The sequence below is a fragment of the Homalodisca vitripennis genome, chromosome 8 (assembly GCF_021130785.1).
Source record: "Homalodisca vitripennis isolate AUS2020 chromosome 8, UT_GWSS_2.1, whole genome shotgun sequence".
Lineage (NCBI taxonomy): Eukaryota > Metazoa > Arthropoda > Insecta > Hemiptera > Cicadellidae > Homalodisca > Homalodisca vitripennis.
The window spans coordinates 117735608-117761122 of NC_060214.1; the positions used below are offsets into that span (position 1 = coordinate 117735608).

General features: G+C 35.0%; 1 protein-coding gene across 2 annotated transcripts in view; it reads left to right on the forward strand.

Annotated features, from left to right (window-relative positions):
• Positions 1–25173, forward strand: part of LOC124367983 (serine/threonine-protein kinase NLK) — a 247457-nt gene extending 222284 nt beyond the window's left edge. The window contains exons 5-10 of one of the 2 annotated variants that reach the window (XM_046825243.1): positions 7212–7297; positions 8907–9116; positions 12056–12244; positions 12465–12669; positions 13592–13720; positions 19342–25173. In XM_046825243.1, the coding sequence (XP_046681199.1) occupies positions 7212–7297; positions 8907–9116; positions 12056–12244; positions 12465–12669; positions 13592–13689 (788 nt within the window). In that variant the 3' untranslated portion in view covers positions 13690–13720; positions 19342–25173. The remainder of the gene's footprint in view (positions 1–7211; positions 7298–8906; positions 9117–12055; positions 12245–12464; positions 12670–13591; positions 13721–19341) is intronic. The other variant, XM_046825242.1, reaches the window with a different exon arrangement.
• Positions 25174–25515: the final 342 nt, after the last annotated feature.

A 25515-nucleotide genomic window follows, 5' to 3' on the forward strand; every position in this document is an offset into this window, starting at 1 on the left:
ATACAATATGGATGGCGAACAAAGAAGTTTCGCAAAGAACAGAGGAAGTGAAACGCCTCAATAACTTGACATAGAATTGTTTTAAATCTTTTTCTACAAAGAGTGTTGAATGCATATTGATATATGATATTAAATTGGCGTATAAATTTTACACTATTCCTTGCCGTTACTAAAAAACGATTTAAATCATTAAATTTCCCAAAGACATCCATAAAATCAGACATAATTTAGATATACGACTAATTAACAGAAATCTATATAGACTGGATTTAGCCAAGGTTAAAAGTAACTCAAGGCAAAAGAGTTGCACGTGTGACTTCAAATCCGGTTCTTATTTGGCTCAGTATAGCCTTAATATTCTATCCTATCATTGACAATTTAACCAAATCAGGCATATGAATAAGTCCAGCGAAGAAGATAGCATCAAACTGTTGAAAACCTGGCAGCCACATATAATAAGGTAGTCATATTGATCAGTATTGATTAAATTATTGGTCGTTGGTTAGTTATGGTGCAGCCAATAATGATAGTTTCGTCCCTTCAGCTCACTTGTAAAGACTGAGGTATGCATTATTGGCAGTTTCGGTTCAGCTCACATGTAAAGACTGATATGCATTATTGGCAGTTTCGGTTTTAACGCTTCTTGACTGAAGATCGCTCTTCACACCGAGGCGAAAATATTTCAAGAATTTATTTGCTAAGCAATGAATTTAATAGAATAAAGTCTCCAATAGGGAAAAGTACTTAATCGATGAACTTCTGTACTTTTGACCCAGGATCTAAGTGTGGCTCAACGTGTTGACACCATTTGTACTAAGGCATACAGATCTTTGGCCTGCTTAACTCGAACCTCACGCTACATGGGCAACCCTTGGACTCTGAAGACTTAATATTGAGCATGTACGGAAAAAACATTCCTCCGTTTGGTTGGTCTTCGAATGGGTTTTGATTTTTGAGAGGTTCCTCTCGTTGAGCTGCAGGCCTTTCTGGACATGAGCACGCTGGAAAGTGGACGAGCTGTAAATAACGACACTTTCTCAATTAAAGATTCTCAACAACGACATTGATGCTCCAGAGTTACTCAGTCGTATTGCTATCCGCTGCTCTGGCCAAACAAGGTCTCAAGAATCTTTTTGCTCGCCGCCATAACCTTACAAACTACAAGGCATCCAGTGCAATGGAGAGGATCCAGAGATTGGGAAACGTACTACCCTCTGGTATTGACTTCTTCTCACTTGGTCTACCTGCTTTTAGAAGATTTGAAATGTCAAAACTGTAGGATCCTACTCTGTGATCTTCGATCGGAAAGGACAGACTTTGAAATAATTGACACAGGTTGTTGCCAAAAGAACAGTAATGAAATTTCTAACTGTCTCATTTGATTTCATTATTTATTGTTTTTTCCGATCGGCTTACGTAGTAACTGTTTAGCATGAGCTCTTCTTTCTCTGTATGTCAGTATTTGGTGATCTTGTTCATTGCTTATGAACATTGTTTTGCTTATTATTAGTCAGTTAGATCTTAGTCGGTCTAGTTTTCGGAAAGTTAGTCTTTCCAACTTGTATTTAAAGGATGTCATATTTTGTTCTCTTTTATTGCACCTTGAATTTAAAGCAGCATTAGATTATGTAATTCGTTATATGTTCTTGTTACTTATTCCCATTAACTACGTATGCATGATGTAGTTCTGTTGTTTTTTGTTGTTTATGGTAATTTATGCTCTAGCTTAAATCACACCTTGTTTTTGTTTTATTTATCATCCCACTGTGCATGTTGTGAATGTAAGCGGTTTCTCGCCATTTGTCAGAATATTCTCTTGCAATGACTTGTGAAAATGCTTATTACCCTTGAATAAATAAATAATAAACCGGAAAAGCCCAAAACAATGAAAACAATCGGATTTTGTTTTCAAATTTAGACCACTCGATCCACTGCCCAATAATACCAACCTAGTAGATCTCAAAAAAAAACAAGTATCTAAAATTACCCCTGGGATCAAAGTGTAATAATTAGTAATTCGTTGTGATCTTTAGTGATCAACGGCTCATTTAATAGGTCGTCTTAGTTTCCTTTATATCGCGCAAAAGTTTTAAAATAAGTATTACACTGGCACTACATATTATCAGAATAAACTTCATTTAATGTTTAGCGTGTGTGGGGGTTTACGTGTATTAATCTTGCAACGTGTTAGAAGAATCGCACGTCGCTAGCCTACGCGAGATGTTACCGATGGTGTATTATGTCGATTGTAGGGTACCATTCAAGTAACAATGCCGTGTGCCGCAGAAATGCAGGGGCGTTGCACTGTATAGCTCTGTCTGGCCTCCACCCCACTGCCGGTCCTATCCATTCATCCCTATTGATCCCCGCTACTGGGGATCCCCTGAATTATTCTTCCCCCGTAACCACCCCCCCCCGCACCCTCAGTCATCATATATTTCCGCGATGCTCCTCGCGACCCTCACCACCACTTTGATATTGTATAATGTCATTAGTGTGGCTGCTACGCTGTGAATGGGCTCACTACTTCAAGGGCTCGTGAATAATAACGCAACACGCTGCCTATGTTCTTTTCTGTCGTCGCGTTCAGCTTGGTTCTAATCGGAATTTTTCAAAAGAATTAAACTGGTGTAGTGTGTCTTTTTGGAAGATACCAAATGTTTGAACAGTTTATTTTTACGAACGCTCTCTGAATCAGAACGGATTGAAGTCACTGACTGGAAGTCTCATTTCGCTTAACAGTAATAATTTCTGCTACGAATCTGGTCTGATTCTGGGTTGTCAGATATGATACTTGCAGTGGTAGGTTTGATGGTGGCGAACGAGAGAAGAAAGAAAGAAAGACATTTTATCCCATAACACACAGCTTTACACTCAATCCACTTAATAACAAAAAATAAACTGCTTTTAAAAACTAAAATAATAATGTTAACATTTTAATGTTACAACAATGAGATAAAAATGCAACTATGTGCTAGGCATTGTGCTTATGCATTGTGCTTAGCATTGCTGTGTGGAGGTTACCCTCAGGATTTTTGACACACGACAGTGGCGTTCAAAACACTTTAAAACTAAAAAAAAAAACACATTAAGACACGAAACGCAAGGATACGGAAATCTCGACCGTAGCAGAACACACTTTAAAGACCTAGCCTACCATGCAATTTGACAATGCGCAAGTAATTGCGAAAATCCACTAACATTATCGAAAGGTAACAAAAAAACTTTAAAAATAATCAAGAATGAAAGTAACTTCAACATAAAGCTATATTAAAAGCCATAAAGAAAGTTTAAAAGCCATATTAATTATAACTCATAGGTGTTTGGTTAATCTTCAGCCAATCGCGAGAGACCTCCGCCCCTTCAACTCGTCTGTACAGACGACTGTTTATTATTGGCAGTTTCGGTTTATATGTATGCTGATTGAAAAGGAACTCCACGGCGAGGCAGAGTCATATTTCAAGAAGATAACTCGGCAAGCAATTTGTGCACGCTGTGTGAACTGGAAGACTTTGATGTTAGTTTTGTCAGGCCGCTTAAGCACAAGGCATAAACAATGTACTGTCTAATTTTACTAATGTAAAGTCTGATTTTGGTAATATCGGACATGATACTAACGAGGATAAGTTTGATTCTACACCGAATGATACGGTTCTTGGAATATCAGACCTGATAGCGGCAAGGATAGGTTTGTTCTTATCAACGAATGATTAGATTCTTGGAATGTCAGACCTGATAGAGGCAAGGATATGTTTGATCATAATGAATGATTTGATTCTGTTAATATCAGATCTGATACTGGCAAGGATATGTTTGATTACACGAATGAATGATATGGTTCTGGGAATATCAGATCTGATACTGGCAAGGATAGGTTTGATCCTAATGGATGATATGGTTTTTGGAATTTCAGATCTGATTATGAGAATGTCCAATATGCTATTGCCACCATTCGGTCTAATGCTGTCAACGTCCAACGTCCGGTCTGATTTTACAAATAAAGATGTTAAGACGATTCAGGGATTGTCAACTGAGTCAGTTCTGATTTTTAGTGGCATTTATGTTTGCTGCTCTCTTATCAGGATTTTATGTTAATATTAGAAAACTCTCGTTGCAATTTAATTAGTTTCAGAACTAAGCAAAGAACTGGATTTCCCACCGTAGTTGGATCGAACTTCTAATTTTATAGGTACCGGGATACCAATAGCAGATGGAAGTAAGGGGCTAAATGCCAGAATTAAGAGGAAGATCGTGAGAGAGAAGTTTTAATAATCAATTTGTTTTATAATCCGATATTTCTAGGGCACTTGAAGCATAGGTATTCAAAATGAGACACTGATCGATTTAAATAAGCAACCTTCCAGATTTGCAGCTCATCTATAAATGTTATAAACTTTTCATGCTTATTTAACAAAGTTCAATATTTTTATTTTTCCACGGCCATGAAACCCAATTAACGGTAGGTAGGCTACTACGTGAAAGTGTACAGCATACTTTACAGTTAGTTGCGGCCGTTGCGGGTCACGGGCATTGTAATGAAAGAAATAAAAAGGGGAGTTAAAAAATTGGCTCTTCTCGTTGTCCGCTTACGTACGTACGAGAGTGTCGGAGTAAGAAGAGCTTCCTGCGCTAATTGACTTGTAAATGAGGGTAGAAAGCATGAGAACTAGATCTCATTATAAATAATTACCATTGCATGCAATAAGAGTGCCGCTTGTTGTTGGCGGAAAGCCTACTGCTGGCGGGGAATTCATTCTGTTTACGGTCAGATGATGGAGTTTGTATAAAAGTGAAAATACACTTCTCCATTTCAACTTGATGGTTTGTAAGCAAGTGTTTCAAGTAGTGCCTCTCAAAATCAGCAGAACTTCAAACGCTAGATAGATAACTGAGATCAAGAATGTAGCCAGGAAAAACTTTAGGAGGAGCCCAGACAACTGATATTTTCCATAGTGGACAGAGATTAAGCCCCCCCCCATTTTGTTCCTTAAACAGTTTTTGACCCGTTTCTTTGTCAAGAACGATTTTTCAGCAGTACGTGCCAGTAATACTGAATTGTTTAAATTATAATAATAGTTTACTAAAAAGGTAATTGAAAATTTGAGCGGGATCCGGACCCCTTGGATCTCCTCGCTGGCTACGTCCTTGATTGAGATGTGTATATTTTTTCTATTATAAAAATTATATCCTCTAGAATTAGACATACTTAGAAAACAAAAGCAAACAAGATAAAAACATAATTTTGGATCTTTTAATATCAACTTTGAACGCAAAGTTGTCTATATGAGGATGTGTAGGCCTACTGTAAAGGCAGGCTCGTATTCAGACGAGTTTTTATTGGGGCCCGGGCCCCCGCCACAAGTCTAATTGTAGAGACCGTTTAGCTGAGGAGGCCTCAATCTAAGTAGTTACTCAATCAGTAGTAACTGTAACTTACTACTGAATCTTACTGTCATTAATAAAATAATATGTTCAATGGGATAACGTCGGTGGTGGGAGGGGGGTGAAGCGTTATGGTGGGGGTCATGACAGGGCTTGGCCGAATTTTTTGCCCTGGGGCTCCCCAAAGCTGAGTACGGCCCTGTGTGAAACCACAATTATCGTGGTATATGCTGGGACCAGTAGTATTAGGGATTTCTGGGTTACATTTAATATTCATAAACAAATAGTATCCTACCCCAGTATTTGATAATTATACAATTTGGAATTCGATTCTTTGTCAGTACTAGATTAGAAGATGCACTTTTAAGTTTCAAATGGAAAGTGCTTAGTACAGTAAGGATAGCAATATTAATTGAATATAAGTAACGAAAGGACTAAACAATTATTTTTAAATTCCTACCAAAGGGAGAAAATCCCTCTTGAGTAGGGTAGTAAGCCACCAAGTAGTCAGATAATCGGATTATTTTTTTTAGCTTCATGAGCAATATAATATTTTAACAATATTTTCTTAATAATATTTAGTTAAAATCTCAGTATCTGAAGTTCAAGGTTGGAAGACTAACGAATCCCCTCATTGTGGGATTTTCTCCCTCGTGTGGGAATTTTTATTATTAAAACTTTTCCCACGTTTTTCAATATTACTGTCTTTAATGCTTGTTGATTACTTTCTCACTGTAAAAAATCAAAAAACCATGAAATTGGGGGCTGGTAAACTTTTAATAACTGTCTAATAAAATACTTAAAAAATATATTAGTGTTTTCATAATTTTTTGGTGCAGCAGTTTTCTGTAGGAAAAAAACAATAAGTCTTTTATTCACTGTCTGTTTGGTATTAAGATTAAACTGATGTCATTGTTTGGTATGAAGATTAAACTGATGTCATCTGAGAACTTGTTAAATGGTTGCCATTATGGATTTGCTGTGTTTATGGTGAAGTTTTTGTTATTATTGTGAATTTTTACAAGTTATATCAGTTTACATTTCATTGAAACCAGGCAGTATATGTGGATTTAATGTTATACATAAGCCTGGGAGTTATCATAATTTATACAAACATTTATATTGTGCATCTAATTAGTTGCATTGTGTTATAAAATTGTTAAAGGTCACCACATTTTTCTTTGTAACTGTATGGTTTAATGTAGAGATAAAATAAAAATTCCTTTATTATGTTATGTTAGTAAGAGATAACATTATTAAAGTAAAAATTGAATTTTGATTTTTATAAAAGTTATTATTGTACATATGTAATTTATTTGATCTTGATTAAAAAAAAAACAACTCTTTTAAGAAATGTATGAGTTTTATTAGTTTCCTGTTTTTATACCCAATCAGATGATTAATTAACGAATTTGCACAAACTGTGGTTCTCTCTAAAACTCCTCATTCAGTTAAAACATTTTTTTTTTATATTTTGGGTACTATATAATTTGAAATTAAATTGTATTGAAGATCACAAGATTAACATTTCATTTGATTCGGTTTTAATTTTCATTGTTTCAATATATTGTTTAATTTTTTAATTCATTGTTTAGTTGTGATAATCACAATTTGTACATAAAATAGGCTTTGTTTTATTAAAAATGGAGTGTTGTTAAAATTTCACTATTTATGATCTATTACATTTCTATAACGGAATAAAATCATAAACATGAAAATTATATTGGTATATTAGTTTGCTGCTTAATAATACAATTGCAACCATTGGAGTCAAAATAGGAAAACCATAGGTCTATTTAATTATTATAAAAGTTTCTTGAATGTTTCAGGTTTGAAATACCTGCACTCAGCAAGGATCCTGCACAGGGATATAAAGCCTGGGAACCTCCTGGTGAACAGCAACTGTGTCCTTAAGGTGGGTGTTGTTGGTAGTAGCTGTAGTTGGTCGTACGTCAACTTACAGAGTCAGTATCTACTATTAGTATATGTGGAGGATCAGTGTTTCTACAATAACCAATGACAACAATGAGAGTCCTGAATTTTATGTGGAGTTTGAACCACAGGGATTCTGGTCATAGATAAAATTCTGGTAAATTATTGAAATCCAGTTTCTGATCATGATTCTGGCTATTTACCACTCCCATCTCTGACTTGAACACATACACAACACTCTATGTCATCCAAGCTAGTAGCATTGCAGGAAGAGAGTCCTTTGTTTTATGTGGAGTCTGAACCACAGGAATTCTGGTTGTATCCGAAATCCTGCTACGCTACTGAATTTGGTTTTCGACCCCAAATTGTATCTCTTCACCTAAACACCATTACAAAACTCAAGGAAGTAGCACGAAGGTTGGACGCTTCCAAACCTTCTCAAATTCCGATCTCCAAATTTAGCTTGATTACAAAATAAATATAATAACTCAGTAAAGCATTTTAATTTTTTCTAAAAAATTGAATGTGCATCACAAAATTTTGTTATAGAAGTAGCAAACAGTCATAATAATGTGAGATATAACTTGCTATGAATATTGAGGTACAGCTTGTACAGACCATACAAGATAATTGGATGTAATAGCTCCATTAAACTGCTAATTAATCCATAACTGCTGATACTTTGAAATCAGAATATTAACTCTCAGCCATCAAAAATAAGGACTTCTGATTAGCACTTATGTTGAGTCAAAGGAGCATAGTTCCCCAATATCAACCATAGTTCATGCCCTTCTCTGAAAATTCATATATAACCCAGTAAGTGCATTTGTATCATCATTCATCAAGAGTGCATAATAAATCACTTTAAATATTATAAATAGTACTCTTCTAATGTTATTTTATGTAAATGATATAATTGGATGAAGTGATTTGTAGTAATTGCTCTCCTTTTCCTGTATGGTTTATTTCAATTCCCTTTTAAAACGTCTGTTGAATTATGTACTGTCCATATTATGATTTAAAGCAGATATATTTTTATCTCAATGGAAAAAACATCCCTGTTTGAAAGTCGTGTAAACACAAAGTATTAGGGCCAAAACCTCAGAATAGATTGGACAGAGAGGTCTCATTTGAACACTGTCTCAGTGCCATTCGATGGACAGATCTAGGGCCATCATTGATAGGACATGGCGGATCTTTAACAAATTCTATTGGCTGGTCCTAATTACTAAGCTTAGTGAGGTATCTGGGTTTTGTGGGATATTTGACTGAACAGATAATTCATAAGAGGGAGAACATGAACGAATGATTAATTGATTTATTTGTACATGAGTACAGATGTGAAATTACGGTCACTTGGTTCTTTCTTACATCTAACCTCCAAAAAGGAATTGAATACTAAATACTTAACACCAGTCAACAAAAATAATCAACTTAGGTCTAGTTTCTCTACTGTTTTTAGACAATTTAAATAGCAAATAATAATGAATGTATATAATAATCAACAGGTTCTTACATGTTGATGAGCGAAAGAAACTGTGGAAACGATTATTTTGTTTAATGTAACAAAACAACCCTGTTGTGTATCACAGATCTGTGACTTTGGGCTGGCGCGCGTTGAAGAGCCTGATCAGTGCAAGAACATGACACAGGAGGTGGTGACCCAGTACTACCGCGCGCCGGAGATACTGATGGGAGCACGGCATTACACGGCTGCAGTCGATGTGTGGAGCGTGGGCTGCATCTTTGGCGAGCTGCTTGGTCGGCGGATACTCTTTCAGGCGCAGAGTCCCGTGCAGCAGGTGAACATATGGTTTACATGTGGTGTTTGTGAAGTAATATGTAAAATATATAACGATTGGTGGTCCTATGAGATAAATATGTAGCACTAACAACTCCTTCTTATTCATGCAAAAACAATATGTAGCTACAAGATAAAACATTGTTTGTTTCATAGCATAGAATTGGTTTGTCTCATAGCATAGAATTGGTTTGTCTCATAGCATAGAATCGCTGTATCATCGACACAATTCTCACACAATATTTAAACATATTGGTTCTAAAGGTTGGGTAGGCTGTGATACACAAACAGAAATGAAAAATTTTATTACAATTTACACCATACCAAAATTGATAAAAAAATGTTTTCTCAATGGATTTTGCTTAATAATACACATAGACTTATTCAAAGGTTTTTTTTATTGTTTTTTGGCAATTGTATAACAACTATTGATCATTGTTCTTTTCATGTACATGGTAGCATAGTGTAGCCAATTATTTTAAACATACAGGAAATAAATATTATATCTGTGAAGTCTTGCATTATTTATATCAGTTATAAACACAACTAATTTACTCAGAGAAAGTAGTTGCAGATTAATTTATAATTCGTATACACTAAGTTAGGGTAACTAGTTCATTATAATTAACCGTTTGGTCTCCACAGTGGTGTAACTGAGGGAGGGATAAAAGGGATAGAACCTCCTCCAGAATCCCTAAACATGTAAAAGATATATGTTTAACAACATTCAACTTTATGAAATACATTTCAACTTGTATTTATTCCATTACCCTCTCCCCTTCAATGAAGCTTGTTATCCACTTGTTGTACCATCAGCATTTCATACATGTAGTGCATTCTTCACAATGAAGTGCAGTGAACCGTGTGTTTTCCACTCGCATAAAGGTAAAAACAGCATTTCATACATATAGAGCATTCTTAACACTGTGAAGTACAGTGAAGCGTGTTATCCACTCGCATAAAGGTGGAACAGCATTTCATACACATGGTGCATTCTTCACAATGAAGTGCTGTGAAGTGTGTTATCCACTTGTGTAAAGGTGGAACAGCATTTCATACACATGGTGCATTCTTCACAATGAAGTGCAGTGAAGTGTGTTATCCACTTGTGTAAAGGTGGAACAGCATTTCATACACATGGTGCATTCTTCACAATGAAGTGCTGTGAAGTGTGTTATCCACTTGCGTAAAGGTGGAACAGCATTTCATACACATGGTGCATTCCTCACAATGAAGTGCTGTGAAGTGTGTTATCCACTTGTGTAAAGGTGTAACAGCATTTCATACACTTGGTGCATTCTTCACAATGAAGTGCTGTGAAGTGTGTTATCTACTCGCATAAAGGTGGAACAGCATTCCACACACATAGAGCACTTGGTCACAATGAAGTGCAGTGAAGCATGTTATCCACTCACGAGGCAATGACAAGGACACAAGAAGATTGTCACTTGAGACGTCACTCAAGCGCAATGCTTTACTACGGTTAATTATCTCCAGTCTATTGTATAACGTCTCAATGTTATCTCACACTGCGGTCTCTGATAGTTCCCTTACCACCCTCTTCAACGACTTGCTCTTAACTATGAACTGGGTTAGAGGGCAATGTACATTGCTAGAGGTGGCAATGTACTCTGTAGCGGCTAGGTGTTATAGGCCAACTGTTCATGTATTTTTCTAAAGCATATTACAACCATGTTATGATAAGTTAATGACATACCTAAAACAATGAGAATAGTTTAAAAATAAAATTTAACCTCCGGATTCTGTTTGGGACTTAACTTCAAGTACATTAAAATTATAATGTATACATTTCATAGATACTTTAAAAGTAATTTCAGGAATATATAGTTTATATGACTTTAAAAAAATACATATTTACCCTTTTTATTTATATTTATGAAAATATATGAACACATTTTTTTAAATTTATAAGAGAATAGACCAGAGGTGGATGTGAAGATTTACCAACCAACCATATAGGCTTGGTCCCGGAACATGCCATATTTCATTAACGTTAGGACTATGAAATAAATGGAATATATTAAGCGAATGATTGTTTAAATAATTCCAATTTACAAATTGTTATGTTTACAAATGTATTACAAGTAATTTTTTTTACATATTTTTAACTTTTGGAATAATTTATATTTTACTTTTATACCAAAATTTGCCGCCCCATGAATTCTGCCGCCCTGGGCTATAGCCCATTCAGCCCATATGTAAATCCAGCCCTGGAATAGACAAAAAAAATAATTATATACATGTACCTAAAAGTATTATAAAATATGGTAATAATGGGAAGTTTGTTTCCTCTTTGCAAACATATGAGCGAAATATTACAATCGGATAATAACTGCTACTTCAATATCAGCTTGTTCATTGCATGGTTTGTCTGGTTAATAAACAAAAAATACTGTGACATTAGAAATAAATTTTATTTGAGTTAGAAATGCTCATAAATGCACCAAACGTTATATAAGTGTTGGTTGCAATTCCGGTTAACCACCGATTCTTCTCTTAACCATGAACACTGAAAAATTACGTGTATGTGATGCAAGCTTACTTATGTTTGAAAAATATCAATAATGCTTTATCATATAACGTTATGTATGCTTTTACTAAGTAGCCTACGCAGTTTGATTTTTTTAAAGTTTCGTGTGAAGCCAAGGGTAACAGTTAGCAAGAAATAATAGTGTAAATTATTGATTCAGTGATAACCGTGTCAGTATGGTCATGGTGAAACAGTTTGGCTTACTTTAACCCTTAATAGTTTAGATTTGAAAGTGAGAGTACCACATTCAGATATAAATACTGTACATACTCTTGTGTCGAAATGGCTACACTTGGTAGTTACGGGTTAATTTGACTCGTTTTAAACAAATAGATAATAACAAAAGCAGTAAAATACCAAGTGTAACTTTTTATCGGTCATGTTGACAGCTGGAACTGATAACGGAACTGCTGGGCACGCCATCACCCGAGGACATGAGACACGCGTGCGAGGGCGCACGGTCCCACATGCTGAGACAACGGGCAAAACCGCAATCGCTCTCCGCTCTCTACACGCTGTCCACCCAGGCTACCCATGAGGCTGTTCACCTACTATGTCAGATGCTCGTTTTTGACCCGGTAATTACTCTTGACCTAAATATTTGATTACTGTATTATCATTTCCATTATTCAAAAATAATAAGTGTTTTTAAATGGACCTTATGAAAAGTCTCTTTGAAGTATTAATCTTATGATTCAATAAACTGTTATAATACGTATGGTATTTGTATCATATGCATGGAAGTGTTAAGAAATAAAACTTTTGAATTGGATCTCATTTGTAGTTATTTGTTCTCAGGACAAGAGGATCAGTGTTGTTGACGCTCTGGCCCACCCGTACCTAGACGAGGGTCGGCTACGCTATCACTCGTGCATGTGCAACTGTTGCCGCACCAATCAGACCACAGCGCTGCGCGAATACACCGTTGATTTTGAGCCAGTCACCCCCCACCCCTTCAACGACCTCTGGGAGAAGAAGCTGACGTCTGTCCAACAAGTCAAAGGTATCTAACGGCTATCATTTATGAATTTACAAATGCTTCCTGGATCAAACTAAAGCGTAAACTTGATTTATTTTCAAGTTGTGAAAAGTAGGTCACTAAATAATTTGCTTACTTTTTGGTCGAGTGAAAGAATTTTTTACTCCTTCGTGTTACTAAAAATTGTATTTTTACTGTAAATAGTATTTTTTTATATGCAATTTTGTGACGAAACGTGCTGATCATCTCACATTGTCAGCTTCTTGAAAATTGTAATACCTGTTACAACTGTACAATCAGTTAAAAAGCTGTAAAACTTAACATTTCATTTTTTATTAGTTATTCTACAAGAAATAAAAGTGTTAATATAAGTGATCATAATTACCTTATAAATCCAAATGTTCATAAATTCGTGAATAACATTATAAAATTATAATTTTGTATATTTTGGAACATCTTGGTGTTTTTTTATGTGTTTAGTTGAGAGTCATTAGTAGAAATGAAAATATAATGTTACCCATTATGTACATATGGTAGTGCCACACATTTCAAGGACTACATCAGGTTACTAGAAAAAAAAAAAAAACAACCGGATAGCAAGATGTTCTCTTTTATTATAATTTTCTAGAATAATTGTGATAGGATTAATGAACAATTTTTGCTTGTCAATTAAACATGTAAAACCCAGTTGATTAATGTTTCATGTATATTTCAACAACGTTTTGTGTATATTCATGTTTTGCATATATTTCAACATTGTTTTACGTACATTTTAATAACTTTAGGCGTATATTTCAATGTTTTGTGTATATTTCAACAACGTTTGGCACGTAGTTTAACGTTTTAAATATATTTCAATGTTTTTTACATATATTTCAATGTTTTTTGTACATTTCAACAATGTTTAGCGTATATTTCACTCATGTTGTGGATTGTTCTGTTGCAGAGGAGATGCACAAGTTTATCGGCGAGCAGCTCAACTCCAGTCGTGTTCCTTTGTGCATCAACCCTCAGTCAGCTGCGTTCAAGAGTTTTGCCAGGTAAGGCTGCGCCGGCGGCCTTCCTCCCCCTCACGGTACATACCGCCCGGTGCGCCTATGGACATGTGGCCACTTGCAAACATGCCACTGTACCGTTACCGTTCACTGGTTACAGCACTGTTCTATCCTCCGATTCTGTAAATATCAGACATTGTCACGGATCACTAAATACAGCAAGCTTACCGAATAAGTACCTAGTCTGCCATTTCCAGTCAGTCTTTTTAAAAATTAACAACTATAAATATAATAACTAATGGGTTAAATTTAAAAGATCAATTTTCAGTACGATGATATTATTGTGTGTGGCTTGACATACACTTAATTTCTACCCACCATAGATCTTCACATATCCTTCCATTTGTTGTTATAGGAATAGAGATGAATTTTTTTGTGTGACTATGATAAAAGAATGGTTTTCAAAAAAGTCCATCCCTGTAATTTTTCTAATGCCAATTTGCATTGACACACAACCTTTCTTGACATCGATAGAGTAATTTCTTCTTAGAAAGAAATTGATCACCAGTTGGGCTAATTTTGGTGGAGGTCAAAACAAGAAGGTATCAAAGAGGTTAAAAAGGTGAAATGATAATTCTTCCTCAGATTTTTTTGTAGCTAGATACAGTGAAAACCGACTTTTTAGATAAAGAATAATATAGTTAAATCATCGTCAGAGGAGTAGAAAAAGATGCCGTACTCGCTACTGTAAGTGTCTTTACATCGTTAACTGACTTTGATGTAACATTTATTTATGTAGTTTTTGGTGTGCCAAGCTAAGAAACATGATCTGAGAAAAAATTAGCCTTTCATATTTTTAATCATCTGCCCTCCCAATTTGACCTCAACCAAAACTTGCACGGATCTAGACTACTTTCTTAGCGGAAATTTCTCTATCGATTTCAAGAAAAACGAGGTTGGGTGCTTATACCGTGCAAATTGTCGGATCCTAGACTATTAAAGGTGAAACGGTTATCCTTATCCTTTTATCCTTTTTGCAGTTGGTTTCATAATTAAATATGATATCAAGTATCTCTTTATCTTCAATATCTCTATGGAATTGGCAGTCTGGTGTACTATTAACACGGTCGACTTTATTTCAAACCAAATGTAAAGTAAATGTAAAAAATTAGCACAATTTTACTTCAATTTAACATAAAAAGAAGTTCTGTAACCAGTAAAACAATGAATATACTAAAAAGAACTAAGTTTTTCCATATGTGAAGTAATTAAACTATCCGGTAATAAGTGTGTTGAATTATCAGATAGTGATTATGTTTGAATTTATCCACATGACCATTAGGCCCTGGACTTTTATCTAAATTAATTTAAATTTTATTACTGGAGTTGTTAAACCGCTTACTTTGTGCAAAATATTTGTTTATTAAAATGCAAAACGCTTTTTGCAAAAATAAAATAATTCAAAACAATTTGTAGGACTATTAATAATGAAGGTTTTTTTATTTATTTACTTGTAAGAGGAGGAGGAAGTTTGATATTTAAATTATTTTTTTAAATTTTGTGTGTTTGTGTGTGTTGTGTTCTGTTTCTCTTATTATTTTTAGATTATAATCAAAGTAAAGTTGAACAGACAATTATTATGATTACCTTTTTAGTAAATGACAAGAAGTGTTCTGTGTTTATTTGTTATTAGAAAAGTTTTTTTGTTTGTTTTATAAACGATATTGAAAAATATTTCAAAATAGGTGTTCAATTAGAAGTAATTTGTGCATAATAAACACATTTCCCTCCATCTTTATTTAGTTGAGTGTGTGAAAAATGCTGTTTTGAATTATTTACATAATTAATTTTGGAAATAAATCTGTTATATCAAATTCCATATTATTTAATGAGTATTTATAACTTATTCATGCTCGTTTTATTCCTAACCTTTTGCATAGTTTGATTGGTTTTATCAAGTCTTGCCAAGAACTCTGTCCACATCCAAATTAGAGTACATTAAGAAAAATGTATTCATCTTATAACTGAGCCAAGTTTCTGTTTCTTAGAAAAAAGTAATTTAAAAACAACTTGGCCAAATTCCAATCTGCTACATTATTTTTTATATAAATTATTCATCTCTTTGATATGACTCTCTATTGCATGCACATTTCTTTTAGAGACCAAAATTATTTAATTTATAAAAGTATACAGTTTGGTGCTCTAAATTATTATATTTCTGGTAGATTTGTACAGCCAAATGAATATTATATTGGTTATACAAAATATAGTATAAAAGCATCAAAATTTGTTTCAAGTTAATATACAAAGTTTTTCAGTATCATGAACTTTCTAAAAATGTTGAAGTTAATGAATCATAACTTCTAATATCTATTATTCAATGCATTACATTAGAAATTGCGTACAACTAAGGGAATGGTTAATTTTAAAACTAACTATGCCATTCAACCTAATCTTATAATTATTATTATTTCATCTTAGTACTATCAAGTGAGAACTACTGTATAACCCAACATTATTTTCATATATGAATAAAAAAGCATTATTTGGATGTTTTCTCAGTAATGATAATTTGTTGTAATTAGAGGTAAACCGATTCCAGTTTTGATTTCAAGCATACAAGGTTTGTCTGAAAAGTTTTCAACTTCCCTTTGCTGGCCGATTATTACATGGACTCGATTGTCTCAGATTGATTGTAGGAGTGGAGGGAGAACGCTTCCAAGCCTTCTGTGAGGAATTTGCTGTACTCCGCTCAGTACAGCAAATCACAGCGCTCACTATTGTTACATGAGTTCCCCAGCAGGGATCACTTCTGGCTGGTTTATACCTACCAGTTGAACCCACTACTGGGCACAGGAAAAACCGATGTGCCACTTCAATCTGGGCAACCTTATGGATGTCCAGTAGCGGCACATCACTAACCGCAAAATGTTGAGATTCTGGGGTTCATGGGCAATTCGATAGGTCTAGTCTACTGTGGGAGATGACTGTTGGAGTTGGTGGGGTTTGTTCCCTAACCTCAGAGGTTCTTGTTAACCTCAACAAGGGTGTGCCACCCCCTGCCTACTTTGACTGGAGAGGCTGGTTCAGAGCTGGCCTCCCCTTCTTTTGGGATGACTTTGAGATGTAGTGCCCCAATTCTTCCTCATGGATCTCGATAGGAGGCGGCCCCTACTCCCTAACCTTACCCATCCTGAATATCCTGTCACTCCGGAAGCAGCGCAAAGGTTCTTACAGGACTAAGTGCAATTTATAAGCTTCTTGTCCTAAGAGAACAAAAGTTTCACTATCATTGAAGATCATGAGTAGGATTGACATGAGTTTTACCAGAAGCAGAGGGCAGAGATTGACCCGCAATGTAACAGACCGTAACGGCCAGAAATCGTGCAACATTAAACGTTTTTGTGCAGCAATTTATGAAAATTGTCTATTGTACGGCTTTTTTTATCTCAAAATATGCCGTAGGTTGAAATTTTAAATGGCGATTTAAAAATGAGCCGTGTTTATGGATTTCTGGCCGTTGCAGGACATCTTGATATGGGTATTATTGATAGATTTTACGTCATAAGCTTTATGTATAATATAGGCTATCTCTGAAGCAGAATAGTCAAGTTTTTGCTCAAGGTCTCATCAAAATGAGATGTGATACTAGCATGTGGAATAATATATGAAACCAAGTATATGTTCTGTTACTTACAGACTTTGAGAGGGATATAGGTGGTGGTCTCGGATAGGTTATCCCTCCATTGCCATAATGTTTGTTTGCGTAATATTTGGCCAGCAATGACAAATCGGATATTTTTCTGCAAACCTTATAAAGTGTTTATTCTTGCTTCTATACTGCATCTAATGTATTGATTTTCTAATTCATAAACATGCCCGAAGTATTGGACATGTATATTGTTCAGCTTACCTAACATTCTAATTTTTGAAAGCTTTAAAATGAACCAATTTATAAACACAACTTTTGATGCATTATTTGTTGGCTCATTATTTGGAATAACAGCCTATTTGCTGTCACAATCAAATTTCATACGTTAATACAATTTAATGGATGTCTACAGTCAAATGTGTATGTGTAAAGCAAATGTTCAATAAGATTGGATCAGTAAATTGGCAAATTTTATATTATAATGCTACACTTCCAACTTGAAAATATTTAATACAGGGACTCTTAAATTGTTGAGGCTATTTCTAAATTCAATTTAAAATATGATACCGTACTGTGTTTGAATTTACACTTGAAAATAGGTCTTGCATGATAACAATAACTCCACACCTTGTTAATAGAGAGTACTATATCTAAATACGAGGGTCATCTGGAAAGTATGTTGACGCCATTTGCAGTGAAATTATTGTCAAAACAATTGATCAAACCGCCGACTGCGAAATAAGATCAGTTATCCGTTTTAGACAGTAGGCAATGTTCCAGCAGTAGATATTCTACACAGATAAGAGAACTCATTCGGCCATAATGCGATGAGTTACAGCAAAGTGCGGAAGTGGGTAAGAGCTTTCAAAGATAAATTGGAAAATTTCTATGATGGAACTGTGATCTGGCCAACCATCAGTGATCTGGGAAGATTTGGTCAATGTCATCGATGAAAAGATTCGTGAAGATTGGCAATTTACTATTTCATCATTAGCATTGTAATTTCCAAACGTACAGTAAGTAAAATAACATTGCACAGAATTGTCTCTGAATATTTGAAATTTCACAAATTGTGCTCATGTTGCTTACTCATATCATCAAATGGGAAGAATGGGTTGTGATCTAGAGGTTTTGGTCAGATATCATGAAGAAAGCGATACAGTTTTAGAGAACATTGTCACAGGTAATGAGACATTTCTCATATAACTCCAGAAACGAAATGGTTGTCAATGGAATGGCGTCACCTGACCATCGGATGTCAAGGCCAAAAAAACAATCTGATCATGCAAGTTTATGGTGACTGTGTTTTGAGACAGACATGGAATATTGTTAGTAGAGTCTATGGAACAAGAAAGAACAGTAAATGCAGTCTCTTATTGCAATACTTTGACGTGCAATACAGCATAAGCGACATGGTCTATTGAAATCTACAGTTCTCTAGCTGCATGACAATGCCAGATCCCACTGTGGCATCGAAACCCAAAATCTCATCAGATCATTTGGTTGGAAACAAATTGACCATCTGCTGTACAGTCCGGACTTTGTGCCAAGCGACTTTCACTTGTTTCGCTACCTAAAGGAGTTTCTGGCAGTAAGCGCTTCAACACTGATGAGGAGGTTAGAGAAGCAGTTAAATATTGGTCACAGGTGGCAGAATTCTACGATATCAGCATTAAAAAACTCGTTGAACGTTATTGCAAGTGTTTAAACAAAAATGGAAACTATGTTGAAAAATAATGAAAGATGTCAGGAATCAAATAAAACAAGTTTTTTTAAAAATAATCTGTTGTCATTTATTTTTTGTAAGAAATCGGACGTTACTTTACGGATGACCCTCGTAAAATTGCGACCAGTTCAATGACTGTTCCTTCTTGTTGTCCTAATAATAATAAACGATAATTTAAATCAAATACAAAATGCTAAAGGATACATAGTTTACTATACCAGGGGTCTTCTAGGAAAAGGGAATCTGTCAATCTCTAAGTTAATAGCACGTTGCAGCCATAATATCATGTATGTTGTCACTCACCATTGTTCTTTGTTGCACAGCTCAACCGTGGCCCACCCTTCCGAGCTGCCCCCCTCCCCTCACCAGTGGGAGTGACGTTACCTGCAACCTAGATTGTTGTTCAGACAATTGATTGGTTGAAAACGTTGCGACTCTCGAAAAGGAAACAAAACTCTCGGACTTAATCCAAACGATTCCAAGTGGAAACAGGTGGCTGGCTGCCTTGTATATATAGGTTAGGTTAGGTTAGGTTCGACGGTTGTGACAGGCCGTCGGTAGGAACAGTGTATGTGTCTGCCTGCTGTGTGCTTTACGTTTGATTGAGATTGTTCTCAACACGATGGTGGTTCTGAACAACCGATGAAATGCGAGGAAGTATTCTTGTAAACCGAACACTGTAATGCAGCACTTAAAGACAAAATTAGCAACACTATACTTGTTGTAATCACTGATAATAATTTACAAGTCTGCGTTTGTTTGTAACTTTATTATATTTTAAGTTTATTCTTAGCTAAACGTGACATGGCTTCTACATACTTGTAAATATAACTTCCTAATTTTTTACTACATTTAGAGTGTTATAGTTTTATTAATATTTTAGCATACTATTTCTTATTAATTCCTAGTTTAGTATACGTTACTGATTAAATCGCTGAATTTTATTTACATAATGTTTGTTGTAAATATTTTTTGGAAATTAATCAATCTTAAATCATTAAGACTTTTGAATCATACAGTGTTGGTATCGTTTTACTTCGATTTAATTTTATTACTATATAACAATTGTGTATAATAACAAACCTTTCATGTTGTATTGTATATCTTACACTATTATTCTTGTGTGACAGAAATGTTGATCAATGTTAGCAAATTATTTTAGTTTATTCTACAAACTGTTTGATAATTTTAATCTTACACTAGAACAATATCAAATGTAATGGTGGCTGTGTGAGTAACCGTTGTTGTTTTCTGTAAAGTAAATTCAAATGGAGATCCGAACTGTGATATTTCAACCTCAAGTCTTGGATTGCCAGTTCCAATTAGGTTCACACCGTGAACACACTGTCTGCTGTATTATAGTTCCCACTCCCGTCTTCAGTTATTGACAGCTGTCACATGACGTTAGGTTAGGTTAGTTTAGGTCCAGGTTAGGTTAGGTCGTGTACATAGAGGAAGCCATGGTCACAGTTAGCCGCTCACCCCGTCAGACTGCAGATCAGAATATCGTTTCCCAAAGATCTCATAGGCACTAAGGTTGGGCTAGGTTAAGGTTCGGTGGCAGATCGTGTTTCCTATGTTCGTGTATATGGTAGCATTTAGGGCATTACCTTATCTCCTCTAGGTTTTTAATTTCTGCTCGTATTCATTTAGTTGTGATCCAGTTTTATTTGTCAATATTCAGACTGATTCAGAATCACTGCCATTTAGCTCTTTAAATGTAACATTCCTGACCGACAACGATGTTCTCACCCGAATCGTCGTAGCCTATAATACTCCTTTCAAATTAAACAGAAGAACAGTCGATAAGATTGTAGGTGTCGTGACTGCCAAATACTATTGTGTTTTTATACCTTAGAAAGTCGAAAATCTTTAATTACGTGCAATAACTCCCAATACAAATTTCCTTATGAAATGTATCCCAACAATTAAAAGCTGCTTTTATTTACCTAACTTGAAATTTATTTCTTTGGTGAGTCTGAGTTGAGCGAAATAAAGCTGAGAAAATATGTTCTGAATGCAACTGATCAAAGAAAATAATAAAGAACACATACAAATTAGAAATTTGTACAATAGATATAATAAATCAATCTTAGTGTATATCGATAGAGTATTAGTGTATGTTGCAATATTTGGTGTATTTTAGTTAACTGTAGTCAGCAGATATGAATGTCTTTCTTAAAATTTGGTAGTATTATAATATTGTAAAAGAGTTGGTATTATTATTCCTAATGTCTACATGCTGAAAATTATTTTATGTTCTATTTTGGAACTAGATCGGAGTTTTCAATATTCATGTTTCGAGTTTAATTGCATTTTACTGGTATAGCTTAGTGGTACAGTTTACGCCCTCCTACAACTTTGATTTATGTATATTTTTTGTCGGGATTATAAAAGTATTTTAAATTTACAATTTAAATAATTACTTTAATGACAGAGAAATTATTAGGTTATTGTTGTACTAAATTTCAATTAATACCGATTTCTACACAAAATATAGGCTCAATAGAATATTTAGAATGTCTTTTAAAAGATATTAAACGTTTTGTGTTTATTATTATTTGTTGATTACTAAAAATGTCATTATTCCAAAGTTTGGTGAAGTGCGTACAGAGTACATGTCATTATCTATGTACACTTTACCAGATTAAGGTTAAAATACATAAAGTAGACTAGTTTTCAAATCTGAGCAAGTGATATTTTTTTGTTTTAGAGTGGAAAATAGTACTAATAAGTACATAATACATAATAATACATAATGAAGAAAAATCAGCAATTAATATATGAATAGAGGTTTGTTTTATTTTGAACAAAGGACCCTTAGTTATACCGATGTAACTGAAGCAAAATTATAACACAGTTTAATTTTATCAGACTCAAAAATTATTTGTAATTTGCCAATTGTGATATTTCAATTTTGTCATGAGTGAAACACATTGGTATTAATATTGAGAATAGGAAATTATACTAAATTTGTAGCATCACATATAAGTGCAATTAAGAAAATAATTTGTTCCAATTCAGTTGATTGTATAATTATTCAAGTAGGGTAGAAATTTGTATGTCAACCATTAAGCAACAATAATTTAAAATTTAACCACTGGTTGCCAGTATTAATTATTCACTACAGTGCTCTAGTATTCCAGTGAGATCACTTTAGAGTCACTAGTGAACCACTGGTTGCCAGTATGAAATATTCACTATAGTGCTCTAGTACTTCAGTGACATCATTTTAGAGTCACTAGTGAACCACTGGTTGCCAGTATTAATTATTCACTACAGTGCTCTAGTACTTCAGTGACATCACTTTAGAGTCACTAGTGAACCACTGGTTGCCAGTATGAAATATTCACTACAGTGCTCTAGTACTTCAGTGACATCACTTTAGAGTCACTAGTGAACCACTGGTTGCCAGTATGAAATATTCACTACAGTGCTCTAGTACTTCAGTGACATCACTTTAGAGTCACTAGTGGACCACTGGTTGCCAGTATGAAATATTCACTACAGTGCTCTAGTACTTCAGTGACATCACTTTAGAGTCACTAGTGGACCACTGGTTGCCAGTATGAAAGATTCACTACAGTGCTCAAGTACTTCAGTGACATCACTTTAGAGTCACTAGTGAACCACTGGTTGCCAGTATGAAATATTCACTATAGTGCTCTAGTACTTCAGTGACATCACTTTAGAGTCACTAAGTGAACCACTGGTTGCCAGTATGAAATATTCACTATAGTGCTCTAGTACTTCGGTGACATCACATCAGAGTCACTAGTGAATCACTGGTTGCCAGTATGAAATATTCACTATAGTGCTCTAGTACTTCAGTGACATCACTGTAGAGTCACTAGTGAACCATTGGTTGCCAGTATGAAATATTCACTATTTATAGTGCTCTAGTACTTCAGTGAGATCACTTTAGAGTCACTAGTGAACCACTGGTTGCCAGTGTGAAATATTCACTGCAGTGCTGACATCATGAGATATCGTTTGTAAGGCTGGAAGTCATGATTTTTACAATATATGAGATTTTCAACTCTCATAATAGGAGATTGGGTTGGGTAAGTTAAAATTTGTAAACTCTCTTCTTACTTTAAAGGCCCTTAAGAGATGAACAATACCGTGTGCCAGAGGTCTGTACCTCAATCTAATACAAAGTGACAGGCTGTCAACATATACAATTTTTAAAATAAATTGATTTTTTTAACCACCATCTGTGTTATTAAATAACCCAACAAATTAATTTAATTCATGTAAAATTTGTTATATAGATTAGTAACACAAGTAGTTTGTTTATAAAAGTATTGATTTTTAGTGTAATTTTCAAATTTAAACCTTGAAAGGCCACCATTTTGTACTAGATTGAGTTATAGACCTCTGGTTTGTGGCGTGGTCATTTTTTTCGAAGGGCCTTTAAAATGAGATAGAGGAGATTTACATTCAAAAATTTTAATGTATCACTCCCAATCTTCCATTAGGGTTGGTAATTGAAGTTCCCCTATACCCTAAAAGCCATTGTTTCTAGTCTTATAATGATTATCCTCCTTGGATGTTGGTTGACATATTTCTGTTGAAAGTTACAATAAGGGACCCTTTAGAGACCCTTTTATACTAGGTAAATTATCAGGATTGTATGTCTGAAACATTTCATTCTAAGTTCACCAGTAGGCCTACTTTATTGGATATTCTTTCATTTCCCATAAAACAAGTGATTTTAACTTGTGTCACAGATTAAAGTTTTCTTAAAGGGTATTTCGATAAAAGAATTCAACACTTCTAGTTTATCATAATAATATTTTAATAGATAATTTCCAACTTCATTTACTAACTTAGCCAGAGCAAGTACATATTAATTAATTAGATGTGTAGAAAGGAATGTGCTTTCGTGTTCAAAAACTGTTCAGCTGTTTATTCTGTCAATATTAAGTGGTAAATGTTGTTTAACGATGTTGTAAGTAGGGCACAATGACTTATGAAGTGCCTGTTAGAGGTTTTTGAAGCTAAAGGCACTCGATTTCTCGCTTTGTACCGTTAACAATCCCTACTTTTGCTCTTTACCTTAGCGAGTAGTCGGTGTGTTTGTTCTCAAATGGGAGACTTTAGATGAAAACGTATCGAGTACGGTACGAGGTCGCCGACCTCATTAACGGCGTTATGACTATAAGCTTTAATCCCACAAACGATTCATGCAAACTGTACAAAACGTAGATGTGCGTGTCTCAACTTGTCTATCGATACTGAAGTTCTGCGACTTTTAGTGTTTCGTCCGTAGATTCCTTTGCTCACGAAAAGCCAACCACAAAACCTCATTGTACATATAGTTAAGGTGTAAATAGACGACAAAGGGGGCATATTTTTGTTAGAAGTTACAAGGATAAAATGTCTTTGGAGTGTCAGTGTAAATCAATACTTTATTTTAGTTGTAGAAAAGAGCTGCCCTGATTTGACTAGGTTAAGTTAGTTTGTACGCTATTTGTTCTTGTGTCAGTTTTAGTCTGTGTCTTGACCGTGTAGTCAGTGCGTTAAACACGGCAGAGAAACACGATGCTACCGTTCGACACGGAGAATGGCTCAATACTAAGTCTCCACCGCCCGTGGTTAACACACTGGCTCACGAGCGGTTTAAAAATTCATGTAATATTTTGGTATGTACGATGGCAAGTAGTTTATGAAATTTTATAACTTTGTAGACTCGTTTGTAAATGCATGATTCTGTTCTTCCAAAATTGGATCAAGGTGGTCAGCAACGTTCTATGCATTTACAGTAATAATAGCACTGATATGTAAATAATCTTTTGTACATAGTGACACCACTACACTTTTATAGAATGACCGCCTAAACCATTTTTTATTACGAATACCAGTAGCTGTTAGACTAGAGATGGGTATCTGTCGATGTGTACGATGTCGGTGTGCTTAGCGTCATAGACCAACAATATGTAAACAAATTCTATAATTGTTCACCACCCGTTTTGAGTGTTTTACCTCAAAAGTAAATTTCAAATTTATTCATTATCGTCCACCACGTTTTAAAATAATGCAAGCACAATAACACAACTCTAAATGTTGAAGAGTCTCCATAGTTTGTTAGCTGTCTGTGGCAACGCTCACACCTGGAGAAAGAAAATATCAATAAATTCTTGATTTTATTACACGTTTGTTTCAATTTACCCTCCCCCCTAATCCACTTCTTTAAATCTCAAAACAAAGGTAAGTATGGGTAACCACTGGGCACAGCAAAACGGATGTGTCACTTAAATCTGGGCAACCGTATGGATGTCCAGGAGCAGCACATCACTAACCGCAAATGTCGAGATTCTGGGGTTCAAGGGCAATTCGATAGGTCTAGTCTACTGTTGGGGATGACTGTTGTGGAGTTGGTGGGGTTTGTTCCCTAACTATCAGAGGTCCTTGCTAGTCTTCAACAAGGGTGTGACACCCCCTCCCCTGCCTGGTTCAGAGCTGGCCTCCCCTTCTTCCGGGGAGGCATGACT